This window comes from Trachurus trachurus (genome assembly GCF_905171665.1).
Source record: "Trachurus trachurus genome assembly, chromosome: 17".
Lineage (NCBI taxonomy): Eukaryota > Metazoa > Chordata > Actinopteri > Carangiformes > Carangidae > Trachurus > Trachurus trachurus.
This window is the reverse complement of record NC_139900.1, coordinates 25,421,532-25,435,790: the sequence shown is the minus strand read 5'-3', so window position 1 is coordinate 25,435,790 and position 14,259 is coordinate 25,421,532. Positions and strand designations below refer to the sequence as shown.

The 14,259-nt window shown below is 42.6% G+C and overlaps 1 protein-coding gene across 3 annotated transcripts in view; it reads left to right on the top strand.

Annotated features, from left to right (window-relative positions):
• The first annotated feature begins 601 nt into the window (after nucleotides 1–601).
• The window catches only part of tmem68 (transmembrane protein 68), a 38,626-nt gene continuing 24,968 nt past the window's right edge, over nucleotides 602–14,259 (top strand). For 2 of the 3 annotated variants that reach the window (XR_014596112.1, XM_083991759.1), the window contains exons 1-8: nucleotides 602–767; nucleotides 1,165–1,309; nucleotides 4,006–4,179; nucleotides 5,859–5,958; nucleotides 7,043–7,210; nucleotides 12,281–12,474; nucleotides 13,848–13,908; nucleotides 14,023–14,162. Coding sequence is in view for 2 of the 3 variants with exons in the window: in XM_083991759.1 (XP_083847885.1) it covers nucleotides 1,250–1,309; nucleotides 4,006–4,179; nucleotides 5,859–5,958; nucleotides 7,043–7,210; nucleotides 12,281–12,474; nucleotides 13,848–13,908; nucleotides 14,023–14,162 (897 nt within the window). In the remaining variant the exon portion in view is untranslated. Of the gene's footprint in view, nucleotides 768–1,164; nucleotides 1,310–2,676; nucleotides 2,882–4,005; nucleotides 4,180–5,858; nucleotides 5,959–7,042; nucleotides 7,211–12,280; nucleotides 12,475–13,847; nucleotides 13,909–14,022; nucleotides 14,163–14,259 lie in introns of those variants that run through there. The other variant, XM_083991760.1, reaches the window with a different exon arrangement.

Sequence of the window (14,259 nt, the reverse complement as noted above, 5' to 3'; positions counted from 1 at the left end):
GACAGATCGATATATTTAGCGAAAATGGAGCCATTAACAAGTGTGAGTAGCGGAGATTCATCCACATTAACGTGAGACTTTTTTATAACCGTATAGAAACTCCTCGTTGTCCCTTTAATATCAAATTGTATTCATTCAAAATGCAGATTTATGCTGCTCCACTATTTTATTGTCCTCACTTCTGAGACTATTTAACATTCTCTTTTATTTAGTTACATTTTTCTGTGAAACACTTTGTTTGAAAAGTGGCAAATAGATATAAAGCCATCATCATTGTCATGGAGTCACTTATCATTAACATTATTGGGCTGTTTATAACGAATCAGTATTATATTAGCTAGAGGATATATTTTTCTTCGTGATTTATTTTTCATCCCTCTGCATTTAATGATTTTCTATGACTTTCATGTCAGGCAGGCGTTTTTAATTCTTTGTAGCCTATGTTTGTAAAAAAAAAAAAAAAAAAAAAGCTCTGTTTCACAAACCCTTTCGCTTTTATTTTGAAGGCCACAGCCGTAAACAGGAAGTGACGCGTCCAGAGTTTTGTTGCTGCTGTGCGGAACCCGTCCTCGCTCGGTGCCGTGGTTTTCAGGGACACCGTCCACCGTCACCGAGACTGTGTCACACTCAAAGTGCTCCGGGGTCAGGAGGACTACGACCGTTGTTAGGCTATCGGCTGTGTGTGTTTGTGTGTAATGTTTTGGTGTGACATTAAATGAACAGTCGTGTGTTTTAATGGCTCATCTCACCGACTGACTGTCTAAAAGGTAACGTCCTCTGTGTTTGCTGACGGTTAACGCCACAGCTGCTGTCAGCTCCCGGTTTGTCCCGTTTCCGCTCATTGAAGCTCAGTTAGCTGACAGTTTGTTATGCTGTCGTTTGTTTTCTCCGCTGCTCTGCTGTATCCTAAACCATGAAGCTAAAGCTAACCTCCGTTAAATCACACACTGCAGACTAGATCAGCTGTCAGTGCAGTAAACATCGCAGGGTGTCGTGACTCGTTAGTGTCTGTATTTACTGAATATTTATTGTTCTATATTCGCTATTCAGTGCGCCTTTATTTTTTCCTAACAGCCACTTACACAATGTTATAATGTAATATGAAATAAGTGTTTTTGTGTACGGATACATGGAGTAACTGAGTGGTGTTGTCCTCCCCTGCAGCTGACCTGAGTACAGCAGCAGATGCTCTCCATGCACTGGGATCCTTCCTCCTGAGGCAGCCGGACTCACTGATCCTGACAGCAGGATGTCAGACAGTGGGAATCAGTCCTGCCTGGCTACAGCAGAGGACACTGTCTCCCTCCTGGTACGAACCCACCTGCACGTGATCCCGCTCCTTTATTCTCTCAGTAGATCCATCCAGCTGTGTTCATGCAGAGGCGCAGCTGATCAGTGGCCGATCATGTGTGTGAGCATCTGGGCCACATCAGGGTTTGTGAGTAGTCACATGATGAGTTGTTTGTGTGGATCATGAGTGTTGCTTCTCATGTTGTGTCACACTGAACAAAAATGATCTGGTGAATGAATGTAATCTTATATAAAGAGTTGAGTTGAGATTACTTTATCCCATAGGGCAATTCTGTTTCTACAGTTGACCATTACACAAATATACATACAAGTGAGGAGGAAAGTGTGAGACAGTGCAAATTAAGATCAAGGTAAAATAAAAAGTACAAAAAGTAAAGATAAAAAGGGCAATATCCATATAAAACACTTAAACTGTTCTAATAACTACAGCTTCAGACCAACTCAGCATTCAACAGCTTGATGGCATTAGGTTAAATTCACAGGCCAGGACATGATCGTGATTATTAATGATAGGGAGACCCGTCTTTCCCAATGGGAGTCTAAGTCAGTTATATCAGTGCTAATAATTTTCGAACAGACCGTAACAATATTATTTAAGCAGTTCCTGTACTTCGCTGCCAAACTGTTGAACCAGCAAATGAAAAAAAAAAAAAAAAGTAAGGAGGCTCTCAGTGTCTGTAGAGTACACAGTACATTGGATTTGGCAACCCCAAAGGAGTTGATTCTCTGCAGTAAAATCAAAGAGATACACTGATCTTGTCATTTAATGGAAATCAATTTAGCTTTGGTTCAAAAAACATCAACAACATAAAAGATTTCAATGTTCAGGAAAAAAGTGCCTAATATAATTTATACATAATAGATGAATTAGTGACCTGACAGAGAATTCATCACCCATTAGGCCTCGGCTGATATTCAAAACTATTGAATATTCATAGTAACGTCACGTGCTATCATCTTTGATATTTATTAAGAAAACAATAATTCTACAAACTGAGCCTGCTGAATCTATTCCCCTGCTTTGTTTTGTCTCTAAATGAATAAGATATAATATAATTTTGTATTACCTATAGAAAAAAATTGATGCATGTAATACAATAGTAATACAATGCGGTTCTTATATTTGCGCCACACGGTGTTTGGATTTTGTATTTTACGTACCAGCCAGACGCCCTCCTCTCTCACCACCTACAGCTTGGTTTGCTGTGTTTGATAACATCACCCTCAAGTTTGTTTTGGCACCTGGTTTGGAGCTGTGAGTCCCTTTGCACAGATTCATACTGCACTTTGAACGTTTGAGCTGAAATGCAGTGTGTGTGTAGTTGTTCGGTACCACCAGCGCACTGGTAAAAAAAACATGTTCTACTCTGCTTAAAGAGCCAGTTCATCTCGTCTCATTGAACACTAGTTAAATAAGCGGTGGTGGTGTGTATTAGCAAGAATCTGGCGATGCGATATACCACAATACAGGGGAAACCGTACAATATATTGCGCTACTATAAGCAAGACGATACATTGAGGTTTTTTTCCTTTTTTGACTGTGCTAAGTTCACTAATGCTTGAAGATGAGGTGAGCCACAGACCCGAAGCTCATTAAACTGCCGTGTGCCTAACTGTAATATGTAAACAAAATTGAACAAGACATTTTCACTTGCTATACCCAGTGTTTAGATCTGGTGTATGCAAATTAGCCATACGTAATTAGATTATGCACTGTTTGCTCATGTTAACAAAGAATTTCAAAAAACTTGCAATACATTTTTTGTTTGTCTTAATGTAAGTAAATAACTCAGTAATTTTCATGGTGATATCTAAAGGTTAAAAATTTTGAGCCTATTCACGTGAGAAAAATAATTAATATAAATGGGCTATATTTTGGTCTTTTTCAAAACTTTCCCCTAATGGGATTCTTCAGGGCTTTTTTTCCCTCACTCAGGACATGTTGAGGATACAAAATCAGTTGAATTTGCTTCTGTTGCAATTTGTTCAACCTTTTTTCATAAAATGACTGGGCTAAATACACTGCTGTCTATTCCTCCATCAGCAAACCGCCATAAAAAAAAAGCCACTCATCGCCACAAATAATGCTCAGAATAGCACCAAACTTCAGCAACAGTACAAATAGGGTCCCATCCCATAATATGAGGCATCAAACACCTGCTAGCTTTGCCTGAAAAAAGAAGAAAACAAAACTCTGAAGTTTGGTGCTGTTCTGAGCATTATTTGTGGCAACGAGTGGCTTTTTTGATGTCGGTTTGCTGGTGGAGGAATAGACAGCAGTGTATTGTTATCGTGCGGTCTTTGCTGAAGTTGCTACAACTAGAGAAGCTAGCGGTCTGCAAACTTGATCTCTCAAGGGGGGGGGGGCTTACTTGGTGTCCTGGTGTGTTAGACCGTGGGTTAAACATCCGCCGGAATATCCCTTTAACTCACCCCGTCGGTCCACTACAGTGGGGGAGAACAGACCTTTGCTTGTGCAGCTCAAGTCAAGATTATCTGAACAACGTTTCCCAGCAACACCCTGCAGCTGCTGAGACGTCTGCGTGTGTGATGGTGGGTCTAAGCGCTGTGTGTGTGTGTGTGTGTGTGTGTGTGTGTGTGTGTGTGTGTGTGTGTGTGTGTGTGTGTGTGTGTGTGTGTGTGTGTGTGTGTGTGTGTGTGTGTGTGTGTGTGTGTGTGTGTGTGGGTCCACAGCTGTGTGTGTTCCACGCGTGGGAGGAGTGGGCAGGTCTGGGCCAGTTGGAGGACTACCTGAGTGTCCTGGAGTACCTGCTGTGGGTCTTCACTCCTCTGGCCATCGTCTTCATCGTGCCCTTCCTCATAGTCATCCTGCTTTACCTGAGTATACTCTTCCTTCACGTCTATAAGGTACACACACACACACACACACACACACACACACACACACTCCTCCTGCACTTTATCAACGCTGAATCACAGCTCATATCACTCATTAACTAAGTGCACACAGATTATTTAAATGCCATCCTGTATTTTTGGACACTTTTTATACTTTTATACACTTAGATAATTAGGCGGGATGTTACAAAAGGGTTTTATAACTGATCCCAGTTCGAGGCAGCCTTGTCTTGCCACCAGACTTCAAATAGACTGAGATATGTCAGACAAAGTATTTTAGTTATCGTATGCTGGACTATGTTACAATGAATTCTGGGTAAATGAAGATATAAATAAGTTGCCTGACAGAGGAACAGCTCAGTTTCTCTACGCTCTGATTCTTTCCCTCTCTCTTTGGTCTCTCTCTCTCTCCGGAACAGTGTGTTAGTAAAACCACAAATTATCAGCCATGGTTTCCTGTTCTTTTCTTGTGGTATTCTTTTGCTGATGACTTATCGCCACGTTACCATGGTAACATAGGTCTTAAGCCTGAGTTAGCCTGGGGATAAGGTGTCTAAGGGTTTTTGGCTTAAATAGAGTCAGTCTATTTATGAACCAGTCAGTGTTCTCGACAGAGGCAAAGAGTTTAATGTTAACTTTAAATATGAACTGAAGGTCTAATGTTAATTTACTTACAGGTGCATCTGAATAAAGTAGAAAACAATGGAGGTCAATGGAGCTACTGAACCAGACTAAGAAACCATTTAAAGGCTCAGGAAACGTTTGCATGTGTTGGGAGTTCATTAGCTGATTAGAGTGTGACACCATTAGGTTGCAATAGTGAACCTTTCTACTATATTATAATGTTTTGATTTACTGAATTTGAGATTTTCATTAAAAGTGACCCATATTCATTACAATGAAAATAAATAAAGACATGAAATATTTCAGTCTGTGTAATGAATCTATATAATATGAGTTTCACTATTTGAAATTAGCTGTTAAAGTTTTAAGTTTAATTTATTTATATAGCACCTTAAAAGCAAAGAGCATTTGCACCAAAGTGCTTCACAGTCAACAGGTCACAAAGGCATAAACCAACATCAGTACAATGCAACAACATCATACACTTCAATTAATCAAAAGAAGAGATACAAATTATTAAAATTTTAAATCCCAGCGTTATCGAAAAAACAGATTAAGTGCTAATTAAAAGCCAAAACATAGAAATGGGTCTTAAGGAGCTTCTTGAAAGCCTCAACAGAGTCGGCTTTGGCTTCTGGCAGGCTGTTCCAGAGTCGAGGGGCTGCAGCAGAAAAGGCCCGGCCCCCTGACTTTTTTTTTTCTGTGAGCGATTCACAGCCAACTTGCCACGATCTGAGGATCTTAGGGTTCTGGTGGTAGTGTAGGGGGTAAGAAGTTCGGAGATATATGAAGGGGCGAGGCCATGAAGGGATTTGTAGACGATCAAAAGAATTTTGAAGTGTATTCTGAAGTGAACAGGGAGCCAGTGTAATGATGCCAGAATGGGAGTGATATGGTCTCGCTTCTTTGAAGAATGTGTGTGAGGCTTCTTCTGAACATTTCACCTCATGTGTTGAGAGACATGCCCCATGTAGTTTAAACAAAAGGATAAACAGCTACACAGAAAGTAACAATCTGTTGCTTTCGCTGCTTTTCACTCTGTCCCTGATGTTCTCCTCTGACAGAGGAAGAATCAGCTGAGGGAAGCGTACTGCAACAACCTGTGGGACGGAGCCAGGAAAACGCTGGCCACTCTGTGGGACGGCCATGGAGCCATATGGCACGGTAAGGTCCTGTCTGTTCACAGACACTCACACACCTACTGTCACCGTGAGAGGAGAGAGATGCTGAGCTCAGTACTGACACAGTTAACATCATATTCATACAAGACAGATCTGTGTTGATCCCAGAGGAAACGTTGCTGTCAAAGAAGCTCAATCTTCATACAGTTGAGATCATCCAAGTCATTCAGACTGCTTTTTTACATTGTATTACTTTTTTATTAGCATTTTCTTTTAACAATCTACACCTTGTTGATTTTGTAGTAGTAGTAGTTTATTCGATCTTTTACACAAAATTGTTTACAGTTGAGCATCAGTCACAGTCAGTCAACCTTCCATAATACCATCATTCGTTCAACTCATAAATAGATCGAAAAGGTGTAGGCTGAAGCTGTATAGCTTATAAATGCCCACCCTTTAATTAAATATTCCATTAAATCCATTAGAGCTCTTCATGGATTTAAAGGAATAGTTCACCAAAAAATGAAATTCAGTCAGTCATTAGTGACTCACCCTCATGCTGATGAATACTCCAGAGTAGTTTTTTTATTCCTCAAAGTGCATCTGGAGACCTGGGAGGGGGGATCAAAACTTTATATGAGAGTGATAGGGCCCGACACAAAAACTACATAAAACTACACAAAAACCATTTAATATTCCTCCACACTGCTCGTCCGCTGCAATCCAAGTGTCCTGAAGGGAGATAGTCCAGAGTTTACTCCAAACAACGTCATTTAGGGCATTTTTACAGCCTAAGCCCAGTCCTGTATTGAATTTGCCTGGGGCACGCTCTCGTATTCACGCGATGCATGCTGCGTCGTTTCAGGTAAACTCTGGACTATATCCCTTCAGGACACTTGGATTGCAGCGGGCGAGCAGTATGGAGGAATATTTGTTTTATGGGTGTTTTTGTGTCGGGCCCTATTGACTCTCTCGGCATATGGTGACATCTGCATTTAGGTCTATGGGAAGGAGGCTGTGACATCACACATCTTATGTCTCATTGCATGTTTTTAGTAGTATGTTACTGATCTGCCAGCCCACGGCTCTTATCAGCCTGTAAAGTGATAACATGGATGTGTCGTCAGGCTACGAGATCCATGGGATGGAGAAGATCCCTGACAAAGGACCAGCGCTCATCGTTTACTACCATGGAGCCATCCCCATCGACTACTACTACTTCCTGGCCAACGTCATCATCCAGAAGGGACGGACCTGCCACTCTGTGGCCGACCACTTCCTCTTCAAGATCCCAGGTGCTCACACATCAGCTGGAGAGTAATGTGTAACAACACACACAGGTGGACAGAGCGCACACACTGCCTGTTAGACACAAGCAGAGTGATCTGAAACTGATTGTACTGTAGATGTCCGGTGGAATATTACAACACAGCCTCAGAGGGGCCCAGTTTCTTGCAACATGTTGTGTTTTTTGTTTTTTTTTAAAGCCCCAGTATGTAACTTATTTGGCTTTTTATTAGAAAAAATCAAATATAGCTTTCATAAATATGTATTTCACTGAAGTCGAATCACACCCGCATACAAATGAAAGCTTTGTCGTACCTTAGAATGAGTTGTTACAAGTCGTCACAAATACATAAGTGGGCGACGCACCGAACCGAGGCGGCCATGTTCCATCGCCATTTTTTACGTTCAGTAAAATGATGTTGCATTCAGGTGCAGTCAGGCAGACGGCCGTCATTTTACTCGACGAGAGAAAGACGGTAAAACGTGGGTCAGGTAAACAATACGACATCACCATGACAACATATTGTCACGCCTGTATTGTTTTGCTTCGTGCTGGCGGACCACTTGTTTATCCTGTTACATGCAGCGTCTGTTGTCTGTCTGACGTCTGCCTGATTTCACGTGAATGCAACATCAAGAATACGTTCCGATGTGCAACCGCACCGCTAGATGGGGGTAATTCCTACACAATATACCTTTAAGACATATTCTGCCTTTATTTGATAGGACAGGGTATGAGACAGGAACACAGGGAGAGGAACTGGGGGAATAATGCGCAACGAGAGTCGAACCGGCGATCAGCACCCTTAGGCATATGCCAACATGGGACGTGCTCTGGAACGAGCACCGAGCATCTACGACATGATGTGTTTTGTTTTCTTTAATGTTATCAGGTGTGATGGATGCATATTGCATGAATGCTTGAGACTAGAGACTCATATCTTGGTCCTGGCCCGGCCAAGGCCCGAGACGGTCGGGCCCTGATCAGAATTCTGGACCCAAACTCGACTGGAGCCTGTGTTTTTTTGGTTTTTTCCCTCTTCCCATAACACAATTACTGATGCAGCCCTGTTGTTGAAACATACATCCTGTGTCCTCTGGATCAAACTAGGCCTGTTTGATTATTCGGTTTTAAATCGTAATCGCAATTATTTAGTTAGGATGATGTTAAAAAGGTGACATTGTAAAATAGATTTTTTACTCTAACTAGGGTAATTACAGTAAAGCCCCAGTTCATGTATCTGCGCTGTGTTGCCGTAGTGACTTCCGCCTCCTTCCTTCCATCACACTCTCCCCACACACTGTTAACAAACATGTTGGTGTGTGCTAAGGCCAGCGAGGATTTTGTTGCCAAAAAGACCAATGGCCCTTTTCCACTACAGCATATGCAGCATATCCTTAGTAGGCATCCATGGCCGTCCAAAACTTACCTTGATCCTTTTGTCCATGTTCACAACAACAAGAAAAAGTGTCTTTGTCGATTCTCTCCTCCCCAAGCTCGACCGTGTCTCATTTGACCACAAAGCCTGAGTCTTGGATTGTCTTTTACACCTTTCTTCGCCAACATTCCCCGTTGGGAGCTTGTATGTCAGCTTGTGTCCGTTTCAAATGCCACTGAGAAGCAGGTCCATAGTAAGCATCAATGGCCTCATCAGGTCCTGCTGTCCAACACTGCTGTTCAAGACTTTCTCAGTCAACATTCTCAGTTGGGAGCTTGTGTGTGAGCGAGCTCTGCTGGGTCCTTTTATATATCATGGGCTGTGCATCACAAGTTGTTTGTGAGTCAACCTTCCCTTCCCCACACTAGGCTGGGCCTCCTTGACCTCCACCACCCTCCTTAGGGGGAGCCTGAGTCACTGGGGTTGGAAGTTGACTTTCTCTCCCTGCAATAGTTGCAACAGAACAGGACTCCCCACATTGTTCTGGCTGCGCTGTGTCTATGTAATGTCCAGTGTCATGGTTGCTATTGACATTTGATAATGTACTTGTTGTGGAAAAGAATTTCCCCTTTGGAGACATATGTCATGGGTTGTATGTGAGTCCACTTTCCTCTCCCCACACTAGGCTGGGCCTCCTTGACCTCCACCACCCAACTTTGGGGCAGCCTGCGTCGTGGACTTCCTCTCTTTGCAATAGTTGCAATAGAACAGGAATTCACATATCCACTGAATAAACATTTAGCCTCCCACAGCCCTCAGTGCAGTGCTGTCCCGGCTCCACTCAGTCACTTCACAATATTGAGCGTAGCGTTAGTTCTGGCAGGCCATGACGTCAAGCTCTTAATCAGCACAGCGTAACTGTCTTCACCTGTGCAGATCAGCTGATGGCTGATTGCCTTGCCTTGCCTAATTTGCGCTGGGTTTCGACCTCCATAGCGATCATACTTACAGAATCATATTTTGCGTGGAATTATTCACCGACACAGCTCCCTTCGTGGGTTTTGGGGGGTTCTTTGTCTATTTCCCTTTTAAAGGGGCCACATTTATTTCCAACTTAAATGGCCTCCTGACATCTCTTATGTTAGAGGGTCAGGGATTTGCCTGTGTGGTTGTTCTGGGGGGTTTTCTTTGCTGCGCTCCCTGCTTATGGCTCATGAAGGGCAGGGAGGTGCTCTTCCTGCCTCAGGCTTTCCACGCAAGCGCGTGGAAGAGCAGGGGGTCATGCCATGAGCCTCTCATTGTAAATAATTGACTTAATAAATATTCATGATCATCATTCATAATATGCATGATTCTATAGTCTGTTGTTGTTGTTATTAATAATTATTATTATTGTATGTGGCTTATTCCCTATTTTAAATTTTACAAAAATTATTTCCACCCGAGATAGCCTGGCATCTCTTGTTGCAAGAGGGTCAGGGATTTGCCAGCGTGGTCGTTTTGGGGGATTTTCTTTGCTACTGCGCCCGGCAATAGAGTCATTCTATATGCTCAAAAAGCAATGAGCCTCTCATTGTAAATTGATTTAATATTCATTCATGGTGATTGGTTACATCTATGTTGTTGTTGTTATTATTATTATTATTCATAATAATTATTAAGAGGTAGCATGTGGCTTATTCCCTATTACATTTTATAGGCAAAAATTAATTCCATCCTAGATAGCTTCCTGGCATCTCTTAGCAGAGGTTCCAGGATTTGCCGGTGTGGTCGTTTTGGGGGTTTTCTTTGCTGCTGCGCTCCCTGCTTATGCCGTTCATGATGGCTCGTGAAGGGCAGGAAGGTGCTCTTCCTGCCTCAGGCTTTCCACGCAAGCGCGTGGAAGAGCAGGGGGTCCCAGAACAGTACCATACCGCCAAACTAAACTGTGCAAGTAAATAAATATTATTTTGACATAGTGGTCCTGACAGAAATTGAGCGTAGCGTTAGTTCTGGCAGGCCATGACGTCAAGCTCTTAATCAGCACAGCGTAACTGTCTTCACCTGTGCAGATCAGCTGATGGCTCAGCTGACTCTCCGTGGCTGCTTCCTATTGGGGAACTGCATTCAGAGCGCGCTATTTAAACTACTCTAGCCCGACATCACCTCCCTTGCTGCTGCTGCTTCCTCTGCCGGCTTTTTTGCAACCCACCTCCACCCCAGCTCCTCCTGTCATTGTATCTTGTTGGTTGCTCTGCTCTGTCTGGGTTTTCTTTGCTGCTGCGCTCCCTGCTTATGCCGTTCATGATGGCTCGTGAAGGGCAGGAAGGTGCTCTTCCTGCCTCAGGCTTTCCACGCAAGCGCGTGGAAGAGCAGGGGGTCCCAGAACAGTACCATACCGCCAAACTAAACTGTGCAAGTAAATAAATATTATTTTGACATAGTGGTCCTGACAGAAATAAGTTTATTATCACCACCACCACTGTAAAAAGGCAAACAGCAAACTATGGTAAACATATTATAATAATAATAATAATAATAATAATAATAATAATAATAATAATAATAATAATAATAATAATAATAATAATTAAAAAAAAACATGCAGCTTTTCTTACCTCCCACTGTGCATCAAAATCAAGGCTTCAGCACAGAACAGGGCCATTCTTAATTTCAGTTCATTTCAACCTGGTTCTCTTTGTTTTACCATTGCTAACTTCACAAAGCTTATTTTAACTGATGGATGTCTAAAACATAAAGAGAAGCTCGATACAGCCTGAAGCTGTGAGCTGTGATGTGAAAATTGGCCCCAAGAGTGTAAATAAGCGGGGCCCCGTTGGGCTCAGGCTGGATTGCAGGGCTCTACTTCACATCAAGCACTTTGGGTCCTTACACTAGAGTCTCTTTCTACATTTGATCAAAAAGGAACAGCAACATCAACAAGAAGAAAACATCTTCTGCAGCATTCAGAATCTTTATTTGTCATTCAGCATGTTAAAAACACAAAGAAGGGAAAGTGTTTCCCAGGACCAGTGTTAAAATAAATACCGGTAGTTAAAGGGACAACGAGGAGTTTTGGAAAGCGAAGTGTTCTCATACTACATTTACCATGAGCCTCCGCGCACACGGTGAAATTCTTGGACCGGCGCAAGACCGACGACTTGCCCAGAATGTTTTCATTCATCACGAATTAAAGTCAGAGGTTCGAAGACGATCAGCTACCGCCGTAGTTCCGGCCATAAACGGCGATTCGGCGGCGTTATTATCATGAACCGCCGGGCAGCGTCCGTGAAACCGAAAGTAAGGAAACACTGGTCGGCTCGCCCAGCATTTCCACCATTAATTATAATAAGAAAATAACGATAGAGACAAAACGATATATTGATCGAAAATGGAGCCATTAACAAGTGTGGGTAACGTAGATTCATCCACATTAATGTGAGACTTTTTTATAACCAAATACAAACTCCTCGTTGTCCCTTTAATAAATAAGCTAAGAACCAACAGTGAAAAAACCTAAAATGGTGTAAAAAATAAATGTGGTCACATGAACCAGTGTTTCCTGTGAGTATGGCACACATAACGTACGATCCCTAACACAGAGCCACATACTCAACTTTTCTCCGCAACTCAACTGGTTTTTCTGGAATTTCTCTTCCCTCCCCCTCAGCTCCACTCTGTCTCCGCCCCGTCTCATCTGATCCTGTCCTGTCCCTCCAGGCTTCAAGCTGCTGCTGGAGGTGTTCAGCGTCATCCACGGCCCTCAGGAGGAGTGTGTGCGGGCTCTGAGGAACGGCCACCTGCTGGGCATTTCTCCTGGAGGGGTGAGGGAGGCTCTGTTCAGCGACGAGACCTACCCCCTGTTCTGGGGCAAACGCAGAGGCTTCGCTCAGGTGGCCATCGACTCTCAAGTGGTGAGTGGTCAGTGAAGTCTCCTATAGCTGTCAGTGAGGCTACAGTTTATATAGTGTTTGTTCTTTTTGATACTTTGTATTTTTTAAATTATATTTCCTACTAGCGGTTATTTATAATAATACCATAACTGTTAGACATCTCTCATGTGAAGCATATCCCCCCCAAAAAACAATAAAAAGAAATTGATACATGTGTAAATAAAGGTATATATATTCAGTACATTTCCCCTTACCTTTCTTTATGAGTTTTTTTTTTTTTTTAACATTAATATTACTGTTGTATAATAACATGATGTTCTACTAAATCATAATTCCCGGGGCCCCAAGTTTGAGCTGCAAAACAGTATCCATGTCCATCCATCCTGTATTTGAGCAGTCTGTAATAATGTCACTAAAATGTAGGTGATCTAAACAAGAACATTATACATTACACATTATACACACAGGTTATTGAACATTTATTATTAGTTTAGATAAGTATTAAAGGGATATTTCAACATTTTGGCAAATGTGCCTATTGCCATAATCCCTATAGTCTTAGGAGTAGGTTCATTACCTTTAATTGTTGGTGCAAGCTGTTTTTAGATCGGCGGGGCAGAGACGTGAGCTCTGCACGCTGTATTTCTGCCTGTACCTCATCAAACTCATCAAATACACAATCCAACAACTCCAAAACACTACATTCACCACGCTATGAAATAATCATGGAACGTTACGAGACGGAGTTGTTTTCGAGGTAAATACGTAACCGGAACTACATTCCCGACACGGCTGTTCGGCAGAGTGACTTCAAAAGCAAAAGTAGTTCTGAGTATCTGCTTCATGTGTCGTAATGTGGTGAATGTGCAGGTCACAACTTGTCCACCAGAGTGTTTTGGAGTTGTTGGATCGTGTATTTAATTTGATGAAAGAAACTTAGAAATACCATGAGCCTACATAGCGTTAGCTGAGCAGCTCGAGTCTCTGCCCCACCAATCTAAAAACAGCTTGCACCGACAATTAAAGGTAATTAACCTACTCCTAAAACAATAGGGATTATGGCAATAGGTGAATTTGCCAAAATGTTGAAATATCCCTTTAAAGCAACATGATTTGAAAATACCCCCACCAAAAAAAAAAAATGAATTGACTGACCATTTCGCAGGATTCCTGAATAAAATGGCTCTCAGGAAGCAACACAAGTCCGTAGTGTCTGCAATGAAAATAACTGATCAGATTCAACCAGCTCAACCTGGTGGAGGAAAAGTGTTAAGTGTTTCCTTGACACATTTCATCTTCCTCACAGCATACTGTAAACTACACACTTGCAGCATCTTCCTCCTCCTCCTCCTCCTCCTCTCTGATCCTCTCTTCCTCCGCTCTCTCTTTTTCAGCCAGTCATTCCAATGTTTACTCAGAATGTGAGGGAAGGCTTCAGGTCTCTGGGAACGCTCAGTAAGTGAAACCACAAAGCACACAGTCACACAGCACAGGTGTGTACATGTACACAATGGTGACCTTGTTGTGTCGGTGTATTCCCCCCTCTCCCTCTCTCTGTCCCTCTCACAGGGTTCTTCCGTTGGATGTATGAGAGGTTCCGTATCCCTTTTGTTCCTGTTTATGGAGGATTTCCCGTGAAGTTCAGGACCTTCCTCGGTGACCCCATCCCCTACGACCCCAACATAGAAGCTGCAGAGCTGGCAGAGAAAGTGAGCAACTTGAAGTAGTTTTTACTGCTCATTAGGTGGTCGACAGTGAGAGAGCAACAGGGAAACTAGGGACAGAGCGAGATTGGGGGGAGGGGGG